Raw genomic sequence first — 13,276 nt, 5'->3', positions numbered from 1 at the left:
CGTCCAAAATGATCTAAAACCCCTTCTCTAAAGGAAATCCGTTCATCATCACAGAGGTCCTCTCTGCGTCTGTTAACCTCGTAGCAGTTAGCATAATGTGTAATATTCTGTCTACACCACTGAGGTGAAAATCTACACAGTGTCTCCAGTCAGACTGGAGCTGACCCCCTCCTGTGTAGCTCCTAATCATCCAAGAGGACTCTATTACAAGGCCTGGCAGCTCATCTAACCCCACTGAGGAGAAGGGGGGCTGGTGGGTAGATTGGGGACCTCTGCTCCTCTTTCTTTCCACATGGTTGAGCACCACACACAACAGCAGAGCACACACACACACACACACAGACAGACAGGTTGCCTGGGTGTGCAGCAGAGCCACTGCGACTGTGTGCTACACCAGATAGCAGATAGAGCACCTGACCTCACGTCTGTCTGCAGGAGAGAAACTGATAAAGAACACTGAAGTAAAAGTGGCTGCCACGCTCACAGACAGCGCCAACCGTCCGACCTCACAGCACGTCTGTTTTATGGGAATGCTGATGTCTCCGTCGCAGGACCTGTCTCTGGGTTAACCCCCGAGGTGCAGAGCTCCTGGTCACAGTAGGCAAGGCTCAGCAGAGGAGGCACGGCGGTCCCAATACTCCTGACTGAACAACCGTTTCTCTAATACAGCCCTGACTGCTGGTGCCTGGTCAAAAGTTCAGCCTGTGCATATGTAAAAAGGTGGCCTGGTGCCCGAGGCAGGATCCTGGGTAAAATAATCACGCTAAAACGCTAAGAAGCATGGGGACCAGGCGAGAGCGCTGATGAAACCGGCCCCTGGGGAAGTGAGGTGTCTGATTGGACCGGCAGAGCCTCTTAGGCCCTCTCCCCACAACACCTCCTCCCCTCTTTCTATCCATTACAGTGGATGATGAGGTAGTGGAGCACTGCCCACACTGATCTCCATTCAGCTCAGCACTGTCTGCGCCTATAGTTAAGGTATAGATTAGATGAGTATAGGCTGAGCACAGCTGCTTGGAGCCTGAGGGTACGCCGATCTTGAGGGAGCAATCAGTCAGTCAACAAAATGTCACAGGGTCGGCGTTACAGCGCGACAGGACGGTGACAACTTCACAAAGGTTACAGCCCAACTAATAACTGCGACAGTCACTGAAATTCATTCTGCGCTGTTTGAATGTTTGGATTCAAAGTCTACTGTCTAATAAGCATACACTGTCAAAGGCCTGGAATCTTATCCTGAAGTACTATCCTACATCAAATAAATCAACTAAAATCGGCGTCAATCAAATTTTGAGCATTAAACAGAACTGTGATAACCACTGCTGCTCTCACTATGACGCACACACACATATACATCCAGGCGCATACTGTACACGAACAGTACACACCACTGCAGGCCAGATCATTCAGCGCTGATAATCACACCAAAGGACACAGGGAAAACTCCCACTCTAAACACGCTGAATTAAAGAAACAGGAGTTCCAGGCCTGGTCGCACAATCTCTGATAAGTAGATCAAGGCACGGGGAGGGGAACATGATGTTAGTGAGAGATAGTTTGGCTGATTAAAATGTCATGGCTCTTTATAGATGCCTTTCTCAACTCAGCAAAATGGAATCAGCTCTGTACATCAATAGCGGAGTGGGCTGTGCTCCCTGCTAATAGAGAAGTTTCTTTGCCTTAAGTGGAAGTCACAACACAAAGAATGCAAAATCGAGTCAAAATATATTTTGGTAATGCTCGCGAGCAAAACAGCAAAGAGATAAAAGTGGAGGGCAAGAGTGATAAAATAAGAGAGCACGAAGCACAATTAATGAGGCAGCAAAGCATGAACATGATTGGCTGACCAAGTACAGGGCTTATGGCCTGACATGACATTTCCTCGCCTTTACTACAACAATCAAATTAAAGATTTAGGACCACATGTAGCTCCAGGTGTTTCAGCAGTCACCGTATTGTGAATTCATGTGCGTGTGCGTGTGTGTGTGTGTGTGTTTGCTCGTCCATGTGTGTGTGTAGCGCAACTGTATATCACTCCACCTGTGCTCCTATAAATCAAACCTGTGTTTTAAATGAGAGGCTGGTTATTTGCGCAAGAACACACACGGGGGCTTTGTGATTGTTTTTTGGAGTCGACATTCTGCTTGTGTTTGCATCCCAGAACAATCTCCATGGATCCCGCAAGCGTACGCAAGCAATTAAAGCGATACCATCTTCATATCCCTGCAACCAATAACTGAAATAATATCACTGTTTTATTAAGCCCTTAATGTGGGGGCAGAAGGAGTGAGGAGTGGGATTTTAAAGAGGATACACTTTCAGGGGCCTTATCAAGCCCAGATTTAAATAAGAGCAAATGCTCAGCTTAAGGGTGCGCCTCTGTATCTGTGTGTGTGTCTGTGTGTCTGTGTGTGTATGTCTGTGTGTGGCCTTTATCAGACATGAGTTTTGGCTAATCGCTGTGTCAGCACACCAGAATTTAATTACTAGCTCTACCTTTGTCCTTTAATATTTACTAACATCTACACTACGTTTAATTAACCACGTGTAGGAAAGCCATAGCCTCTTTCTGGAGGAGGAACCGCTCCGCTAATTGCATCTGTGTGCTCACATCCAAAACATTAACGCACCCTTACCATAGACACACACAAAACACAGAAGTGTTGTGCACTCCTGGGGAACATTTCCAAATCAGCTGATTAAAAAGCATGTTTAACAAATTTTGGTCCGACTAAAATCAACACAGACCGGATTCAAAGACTGAAACAAGACAGCGAGTGATGAAAAACTATATCAAAAGGTAAAAGAAAAAGAAAAAAAAGGAGTGTTTTGTGACATAAATGGTCAAACTGAGGAAATGTTCAGCTTGGCATTTTGTGAAAGGTGCTGAGGAGCGGATCCTCTCATCTCTCATCGTATGTCAGAGGGAGGAGAGACAAATGACGGCCTGAGGCCTTGTGTCTGTCAAACATGATGGATAAGAATGACGCTTCGCTAAAACTCCAGCACGCTGCCTTTCAACACATCACATTTTCCCTTCAGTGCAAACACTAAATTGATAAAGTATGCAGAGCAGCTAATGGAAAGATGTAATAGTCAAACTAAAGCATATATTAGGCGACGATGGAGCCTAAAGGGTAGAGTGCTGCTATCAATTGAAAAGTCTTGTAGAGCAGAGGACACAACTTAGACTAAAATAAATCACACTGTTGGATTTTATCGTTCATACCCAAAGTGTGTGAGGACATTAACCTCAGGCACCTAACATCACCTTATAGAAACACACACACATGCTATGAAGACTCTCATGCGGTGATTTATTATGCGCCCTCATGCAGATGCATCCTCACACACTGACAACAGTCGCCACTCTGAGCTGTTATTGCCTTGAGAGGAAACTTTATCAGTAAGCAGTATTATATATTATGATCTAATTGAATGCCATTGACAGCAATAGTTACTGTAGATGTAATGCTTCATCAGCTTCAACTGCATATCAAAATTGTGTGACAGGCTGTGACAACTGAGGTACAATTGATAAAAAGGTCAATTTTAGTGACAGTTTTGCAAATTGCCACTGGATGCACACAGTCACAGTCTGATGAAGCCAACAGAAACTTCATCGCCCGCAATAAGCAGAAAGAGATGCATTCCCAAATTGGGCCAACCAAATTGACACTCTCTGTTCTCCGGCTGCATCGAGAAATTTTGTCCACAAAATATCAGTTGCTTTGGCACTCCATATTCCCACAAGACACCCCAGGGTGACGTTGCCATAAGCCTTCTCAAAATCCATCAAAAAGATGTTGACTGGATGATTAACCTCCAATGACTCCTTCACTACCCTTGGAAGCTTGTCCACTGTTCCACAAATCAGGAATCTACAACGTTTCTCCTCAGTCTGAGGTTTTACAATAAGCCCCACCATCCATACCCTCCTTTCTTTCCAGAAGAGGCTGAGCAGTTTGACATCCACGTAACTGGAGCACACCCTTGAGTCCACTCCACCAGTGGAATGGGCAAGGCTCTGCAACCTATAGGTTGTGTTCATTGGTTTGAGTTCCTCAATGTGCCCCTTCCATCAGCTGACAATATCTCCAGTTATGGTTAGCAGTTCTTCTACCCTCCTACCCACCTGCAGCTTGATCAAGACTCACGATCAGATGATACAACTACAGTTAAAGAAGTTGTTCACTGATCTTTAACTAATGTCTGCCATTTACATTTACGAGATGATATACTAAAACTTGGTGTTCATTATGGGCAGTGTGTGACTGGCACAGAGGTCCAATAACAGAACAGCAGGTTTTCCTTGACTTGAAGTGCGAATTGAAGTGGTTGTGTCATATTATACAGATCATTGTATACTGTGCAAAGCCCCCCGTTGATGACGCATCCTTGATTATGTTGGTTCCGCTCAAAACACCAGACACCAGCTGCCTCGCAAGACAGCACCTAGCTTCCAAGAATCTTGAACAGAACCAGTTCAAGAACCAGAGCTAATTTAGCGAAAAAGGGGCTCCAGTCACCCCTCTCCAGAGGTTTCTCAATCATTATCGAATCATTCATCAATCATTAAATCTCATCTGAGTGGTTAATTCTCAGTGCCCTTGACTAAGGCACTAGCCTCTAGCCTGATCCCTGGGATGGATTAAATGAAAAGAAACAGTTTCACTACGTTGTACATTGTATGATATATATATATATAAATATATGATAAAATAAAATATTCTTCTAGTCCCCAGGCCCTGCCTGTTACCAAAACCAGGGACTAAAGGAAAGCTGGATACTCAGTAACTTCCTCTCTGCAAGTCACAGAAGAAGAGAGGCCACGCTCTCAAATAAAGAAGGAAACTGAAAAGCCAACAGCCAGAGGATCATGAGTATCCTGACACTGGACCAGCTCCTGTCCCCATGGGTACCTCCTTAAAAAAGGGAGGTATGCAGTAGTTTTGTTCCAAAGTCAGTATAGTGTGTAGCCCACCTACACATACTTGATAGAGCTGTATCTCCTGCAACATCTTCTGCTCCATCCTCGAATGGCAGAGAATGGCATTCCATGTAGCCCCTTACCAGAGACCAGTTTGCCAAGGGTGACCCTACCAAAAATACAGCTCCCAGGGTCATGGAGGCATGCTAACTCCCAACACCATCATCATCAGAGTAGAGTGTCATCTCTCTGAGGGGATCTGGTTTTATTGTTGCTTCAAAATTAAACTTGTAAACAGATAAAAACTTCAGGTCCCTCTGGCACAGCACCTGGCCTCCTCTCTTTGTATCAGCCTGTGAGGACATAATGTCTTTACAGTATCTCTGCTCTCAGACAGTCTTTAGCCAGCCAGCTAATATGACTCCGAACTTAAGATAATGCATCTGAAGAAATCCTGGTAATAGGTTCTCCTGATGGGAATGGGGTACATGGTAAAAACATATTTGACAGAGAGCTTATTATTTTAGTACTGTGGAGTACATGACTGCATACGAGTAGAGACTTGAGTTTGTGCAGTGCATTTACTGTAACCTAATAGTCGCAGTACACAGGATCTGGAATATCGCCTACCCTTGTGAGAGGATAGGGGAACTGCCTCTCAGAGTTAAATAAACAGTGACAGGGGGAAGAGGAAAACAAAGCACAGAATATCTCTCTATCTGTGAAACCCAGACTCTCTCCCTGAGCCCTCAGCACTCAGCAGATCAACCCCTCTCCATCCTTTTCCTCTCCTCTCTCCCAGGAACGTGCCAAGACAAATATATAGGCTGAGTAAGGGACAGAGCAGAGTCTACAGAGCTACTTCTGGTGGAATAAGAACAAATGTTAACCAGTCCATTCTGGTGGCTATTTGGTTCTGGAGTCTGTGCAGTCACAAGGTTATAAAACACTTTGTCAAACATGTTTTTTTCTCTTACCATAGACTTGGTGAAAGGTCTGGCCAGTGTGAAGAGAAAGGTCATCAGCCACCAGCTCTGGTGAATAGAGGTGTACATCATGTTCCCAGGATGCACTGCGTTGGAGGTGACACCATGAGGCGAGAGGCGGCGTTGGAGCTCGTAGCTGAAGAGGATGTTACAGAGTTTGGCCCGATTGTAAGCCAGCATGGACCAGTAGTCCTTCTTTGCAGGAGACAGCAGGGCCAAGTCCACCTTGCCACACGAGTCTAACAGATCTGTGAACCTGAAACACAGTCCAGGATCAAGAGAAGTTAGACTGTGTGAGTGTGTCTGTGTGTGTGTGTGTGTGTGTGTGTGTGTGTGTGTGTGTGTGTGGAGGCTTTTTCGACTGCCAGATGTGTGGTGCTGGCTGAATACAAATCAAAGACGTGACATGATGTTCTTTAATTGCCTGCGACAGAGCTGTTAAACTCCAGATGTTTGACAAGGCCCCTTAAACATTACACTACTCGTTGTGTTATTATGCAGTCACACAATCACATCACAATACACGGGCACGGAAAACCACACTCCCTGTGTGTGCTCTGTGTGTGTGAGAGAGAGAGAGAAAGAAAGAGAGAGCCGGGCTCCAAACTGGTGGAACACATCCTACATATTAATCCAGTCATTAGAAAACAACCAATCAAAATGTCACCTGGTTTCCTTGTTGTGATTTTACAAGCTCGCTGCCTCTTGTTTACTGTCGCCTTCCGCAACATCCTTGCTTGGCTAAATTACAACATCTGCAGGCTTTTCATTTCATGTGCTGCAACTTCATAACTACTTTAGCAAGTCGAGGTTGATAAATCAATTGCCTGAGCACCAAATGGAGGGGTCTTTTTTTAAAAATGTGTTCACACTGGTGCAGTGCCCGTTCAAATTGTGCCCGGTAGGAACGTGCCGATTGCTCGGCCTCTGGTATTTCCTCAAGAACCGCTCACCCAAACTACTTCACAATCAACACTGACTGTGTAGAGTTATTCAAACGTTATTAAAACTTACACACATACATATATATAGTATATGTATATATGCTTTTATTGTTGCCCAGGTCTTCGTCCCACTTTTACTGTAATTGACATACCATACATCACTATTGTTGTTTTTAGCTTGTTTATTGATTTTAGGTTGCCAGGATCACACCTGGCAAGGGACTACAGATGAAAACTAGCCTCTTGTTTGATTCCAGCATACAGTATTTACAGTAATGTTCATTGTGCACTGTCCCTGAGAATTTAACTGAATTAAAACTCTTCACCAGTGAGATTAAACTGAGGTTGACCTGTAAAAGCAGTTTACAGCCTTCCATTGGTTGATTCTGCTACGTGTCTGTGCACCTATGCGCTAGTTTTACTGCCTCCACCTCTGTTTTTTGTCCTGCGTGCACTTGTTCTTCTCTTGGCCAGTTTAACTGAGAGTCACGTGCATTTGTCCCCACTCAGCCAATCAGAGCACTGAAGCCCCACCTGGCTGTGATGTGATGGCTTTCAGACATCCTCCGCTGCAGTCAGACACAGAGTTAAACGGCTCACTGTTAGCTTGTTTATGCAAAATGTATTTAATTGCACTTTCTCGGGTCCTCAACAACAAAACGGCCAAGTGTGAAGTTGCTCGGCTAAACAGCTGTCGACGAGAAAGGGCACCTGACTGCCTGTTTTATGTTGCAGCTATGCGTGTGTGCATCCACAGTCATATTGGAGAGATCAAGATCCACTAAATATTTTCTTTTAATCATATCTTTAGCATTTATCATCCAAACAACTGCACACTTGACAAAGGTTCCTCATCAATACAACCACCAAGTGTGAAGCAGATCAGATAAAAGGTTCTCAAGATATGCGAGGGAGATACAGTTAAATCTTATACTGAAGTTGTCCCTGGTTACAACTGAGTGCAGCTTTAAAGGGATATTGCAATCAATGAATTATCCTGCAGGATGATTCACTCAACCTTGCATAATGAAATATAGAGATTTTGGTTATAAAAAAAAAAAATACCTCGTCTGTACATAAAAGTACGGAGCCAGAGCTGCAGCTCAGATCCATCAGAGGTAATTTCATTAAGGATATTATCTCCTTGTTTGACCAGATCTGATGCAGTACTGGGGCAAAGTAAACCTGTATTGGGCCAATTCCACAGTAAGCCCCTGTGGTGGAAACTGATAAAGTGTCCAGCCATTACCCATGTGTCCATCTCTCCCACCCCTGTCCCTTATAGGTCAATGCTTTACCAGAGGACAAGGGGCTTAGGGAATACAATATGCTGCCAGGTCAGGGGTCACACGCTGCTTGTGAGGGGAGGCTAAGTGAATAAACGGGAAATCGGCGCAAACTGAAAATAACTCAAACAAAAAAGGGAGCGACTTCAATAGATGTAATATAGGTCTGGAATGAGGTGGACAGAATGGGAAGATGTAATATGAGATATTGTCTATTTCCGCTCCTTCTTCCCCTCCCTCTGGTGCGTGTCCGTGTGTAACCGACTCTCTCTGGTCCTGCCTAAGCCCTCTTTGAAGGGGTTAAAGCCGCTGCTGCTTGTAGAGGAGAGAAGGAAAGGTGAGTGTGTGTGTCTGGGAGGTAGGAAAAGGAGAGAGGGAGCGGACCTGACCATTCTTGTCCTTGCGATGTGTTTAAATCGGCCACATTTAGCCTGTCTGCCTGCTCCCGTAGCAGTTTTTACACCATCAAAACTTGTATGACCTCACCGTTCTTACAGCGTAGGAAAGTCTTGCATCAATCAACTGTTGTCAATACTCCCTTCATGACGTGCTTCCTTTCAATAAGCTTTTCCTACTCTCTCTTCCTCTTACGTTTCCTACAGCATGTAATAGCAGTGTGACCCCAAGTGAATCTGAGTGTCAAGCTGCTCCTGCCCTCTCATGCATGGCAGTCTGTATAACATAACTCATACGAGGCCCGCTGTAATAGTGCTGCTGTTTGATCTGCAAGAATAACTCTGCGTATGTTCTCCTTGTCTCAGGTCACTCTGCAGAGCTCCAATCAATCACTCTGCTTTGCCGTCTGACTGACTGAAGCCAGGATCAATGTCGCACGCACACACACACACACTCACTCACTCAGTCAGTGACACTGAAACACATGGCTCAGGGCTCGGGCTCACAGATCACGGCAAGACATCATGCCTGTCTACTGTATGACAGGAAAAACAGACGCCTATGGAGTGGAGTTGCTTGACTAAAAGATAAGAGTTGGAAAACAATGGCAGACGGAGGGAAAAGAAGGGAGAAAGGGGCTGAGTCAGGGGGTCAGACAGAAAGGAGCAGACACTTGATCAAAGTAAATTTTAGCTGAAAAGTCCATCCATCATGTTGATGATACGTTTAATTCATAGTGACAGCGTGTGGAGGGAAATGAGTTTTCAGTGAGTGAGGCTGTCATGTTTGACAATATGCATTAAGTCTGATGTATCAGTTTGTAGTGAAAACTGGCCAGTGTAGCGGCTGTGACTGCACGACTGGAGTTGAAGAGTTGTCGGAGTAGACAGGGTACTTATGGGATATTACTGCTTAAAATCTACGAGTGTGACTTAAATATGGCTTAACTGTGAATGCTGGGAATACAACCAACAACCTCCCACAGTTGAAAGACTTGCAGGACAGGTTAACTGGCTACTCTAAATTGCCTGTAGGTGTGAATGTGAGTGTGAATGGTGGTTTGTCTCTATATGCCAGCCCTGTGATGAACTGGCAAGTTGTCCGGGGTGTACTCCGCCACACGCTCGATGTCAGCTGGGATTGACTTCAGCCCCCTCGCGACCCTGCACAGGATAAGCGCTTGCAGATAATGGATGGATGGATAATTTTGAGCCCTGCAGAAAAGTATGGCACTGTAGCTAAACTGTAAGAAAGAAAAGCGCTGCGTTTGCTGTATTGATGGAACACACTAGTTGACTGGAGGGTTAACTTGGTTATATCATTTCCATCACTAAGAATTTCAGCAGTGAAACACAAATTATCCCACGGTGAAACTTAAACTCATGCAAGTAACACTGGACAAAAATGTGCCTCACTGCTGGTGAACCTGCCATCAAACAACCACCATTGGTAATGAAAATCTATCTGACGTGACTAAGGCACAAAGGTTATAGCGACAGGCAACCAAATGAAACATACTGTTATCTTGAGGAAACTTGATGAACTGAACATTGTTGGAAACATTTGGGATAATGTAAGTACACAACTCAACAAAATATATAGAAAGGTCTTCACATTTTAATGCAGAAATGTAACATATTATATCTTCCAAAATATGCATTAATAGCAGTAGTAATCAAAATGTCATGGAAACTAAAAACATAAGAAAGGCATCTATGTGAATGGAAAAAAATAGATTAACTCAAAATTGAGATAAATGTACAATGTGGCGCAATAATTGGTCAGGTAAGGTAATTAAGCCTGGGAATTATCATGTTTTTCACACATGTTCTGCAGACAGGTTAAAGGTACAGTACCCTGTGGATTGTTTTTCTTCCAGTAGCACTGTGGAGCACTTTAGTTTCTCTCTTTTGCTAATGTTTTATGAGGAAGGAAATGGATTTAAAATGTTTGTTAGACCTCAAGGATGCAGACGGAGAGTGCTGTTAGCAACACTGAACATAAACTTTATTTGTTTAGAAGAAAACTCCACGGAGCACTTTTAAGTTTAGTGAATGTAAAAATGCACACAATTGGCACAAATTATATTTTTCTTTGCACATTCCAACATTAGGATGATAGTCATGTGGTCTCAAATAATGCACAGGTCAGGCTTACTGTTTGTTGAAACAGACAAACAAATTTTATATCCTGCTGCAAATGCCTCATTTTAATAGTCTCCTCTTGAGACCATGCACTAATAACAAGTCAACCTTGGAAAAAAATCAAATTTTTTACATGCCTAGTTTATTGTCTGTACCTGTGGGACTCAGAGGATACCACCACAACACGGGCGGGGGCCGAACGACGCAGCACATCCTGCAGGCACTGGACAAGCAGGAAGTGTCCTAGATGGCAGACCTGGAAGGTGGATTCCAGGCCGTCCTCCGTCAGGTTCCAGGGCTGAGTGCACACTCCTGCATTACACACCAGAATGTGCAGGGGCCTATGGAGGAAGGAGAGGAAGGCAGAAAATAAAACATGTTTGATTGTTTATTGATTACAAGTGAAACAAAGAAGACAGAGCTGCATAAAAAAGGGACTTTTCGGACCATATTAAGCTGAAGAGGAGGTAAGGAGAGACAGGGAGCAGAAATAAAAAGGATGGGATAGTGAGAAGCGAAGGCAGAGAAAGGAAACAGGGTGTCTTATTCCAGAGAGTGGAAGACTTTAGAGGTCTACAGAGACAGAGCATCAGTAATGCTGATATGATACAGAGGTTTCCAGTGCAACTCCCAGTGGCTCGACAGGTACTGTAGATACCGAATACAGCTGGCGGGAATCCAAGTGCAACAACACATTGAAAAGCAATCTCCAACCGTTTCAACACACAAGGGTGGTGGAAGTAATAGGTGTTGATACAGGTTCTGTGTAACTGCTCTGAGTAACCAAACCCACCAACACATCGACTCAGAGACGGCAGAGCAGAAGAGTGCAGATGAAAGGAAACACACACACTCACAAGCACACAGTCACGATATAAAAAACAACTGACTTTAATAAAAATAAAAAAAGGCTATAGCACACGCAGACACGTTTCCATTCTTGCAGACTTGGCGTGGGCGAGCGAGTAACACTCCCTTCTCGCGTGCCACTGAACGGAGATTGCCGGATTGGTCAGGGCAGTGAGAGATCCTTGTCGGTGACAGCGTCGCTCCAGCGAGCTCGAAACCACAGTAACACAGCCGAACAATCCAAACACACCCCACCAATTTTTAATTTCTTCCATTAGAATTAATTATGAGGCCGAAGGCAATTTGTGTACCCTGTGTTTAAGACTGCCTACTGGATTAATTAAAAACTGGATGCTGGAAAATTAATGTGTGAATTGTTATGCCTTTCTATAATGAGCCATCCCATGCTATTACATAGGAGTGTACTGTACGATCACCTTCAGGCCTCCGAACACACACAAGGTTCATTAAAGAGCACAAACCTAGTCACAAGTCAACTTAAGGAACGCCGACCTCAGCACATTATCAGCGGGGCACACACTAGCAGCGAGATATTCAAATTTTTATCCGAGATACAAAAAAGGTGAGGAAGTCTGACTAAATTGCTTGGTAGAAGAAAAACATCTGTAAAAAAACAAAACAAAAAAAATAAAAAACAACCTTTGTGACCTACACTTAAACCTGATAAAACAAGATAGAGGAGTAAAACACCGTTGTTTCTGTGATGTCGAGTTCTGCTCTGAAATGGCTCTCAGCTTTAAAGCGGGTTGTTTTTGGCCCAGTGTTCCCCTGTCTAATGGAGTGTGAAGTACAGTAACATTGTGCTACACAAGGCAAAACTCTTGGCTCTGTCACCTCACGCGTGAACTCTTGACCTAACTTTCCAACCTTTTACTGCGGCTGCTGTTTTAAACTACTTCCTCATGTCACTCAAGATTTTTAAAATGTATTTGTGTCCTTTTTTGTGACTTCATGCTGTAAAAGACAGATGGATAAACTCAAAGTCTATCAAAAATGTGTGATCAAAAACTCCAATAAACAACTTTTCACTGGCCGGTCGAGCGATTTCCCCCACGCAGCTCAGATGGGCCTCCTGTGAGTCTGCTTGTAATGTAAAAGGCCTGTTAATTCAACTGCCCACCAGTTAGTCCCTCTCTCATAAGCGCAGGTCTAATGAATGTCTTTAATAGGCCTATTGCCGAGTACCACAGTCCCTCTTTCCACATTAAGACCTCACACAACACTGTGTGCACTGTGCAATCTCAGCGCTGGTCAAACGAGGGTGTTAACTACCAAACAGGGAGACATCCGTTTATATATTTACTTTAAATAACCCCCCTGGGTATGACCCCTGACCTCTATGATAATGGGGGCCAGCAGGAAGAGATTGCCTGTGTGAGCTGGGCTCGGACTGCTGGTCATTAACACTGCACTTTATTGGCAACTGGCACTGGCATATACTGTAGGTATGTGTGCACCGCTCATCCTGATCATGCTGCTTACCTGTACAGTGTGCAAAAAACACAAAACGATTTGAGTGTTACAGTCACCAGAATGCAAAAGGATGGAACAACGGAAGACTAATGTGATCTGGCTAGCATGTATCTACACAGACCACCTACCGAACATAATATGCTTGAAATTACAACCGGATAAATGCGTTTAAAAAAAAAAAAAAAAAATCACAGGTGAAAACAAATTGCATGTGTTAATTACGGACCATTCAGTAGAAATTGTATTA

General features: G+C 44.1%; 1 protein-coding gene across 1 annotated transcript in view; it reads right to left on the bottom strand.

The window, feature by feature from the left end:
* The window catches only part of wwox (WW domain containing oxidoreductase), a 138,318-nt gene that overhangs the window by 84,912 nt on the left and 40,130 nt on the right, over positions 1–13,276 (bottom strand). The window contains exons 7-8 of the mRNA XM_073471563.1: positions 10,842–11,027; positions 5,908–6,172 (exon numbers count right to left, since the gene is read on the bottom strand). Coding sequence (XP_073327664.1) covers positions 5,908–6,172; positions 10,842–11,027 — 451 coding nt within the window. The remainder of the gene's footprint in view (positions 1–5,907; positions 6,173–10,841; positions 11,028–13,276) is intronic.

Source organism: Pagrus major, chromosome 8 (assembly GCF_040436345.1).
Source record: "Pagrus major chromosome 8, Pma_NU_1.0".
Lineage (NCBI taxonomy): Eukaryota > Metazoa > Chordata > Actinopteri > Spariformes > Sparidae > Pagrus > Pagrus major.
This window is presented reverse-complemented; position numbering and strand designations above follow the sequence as displayed.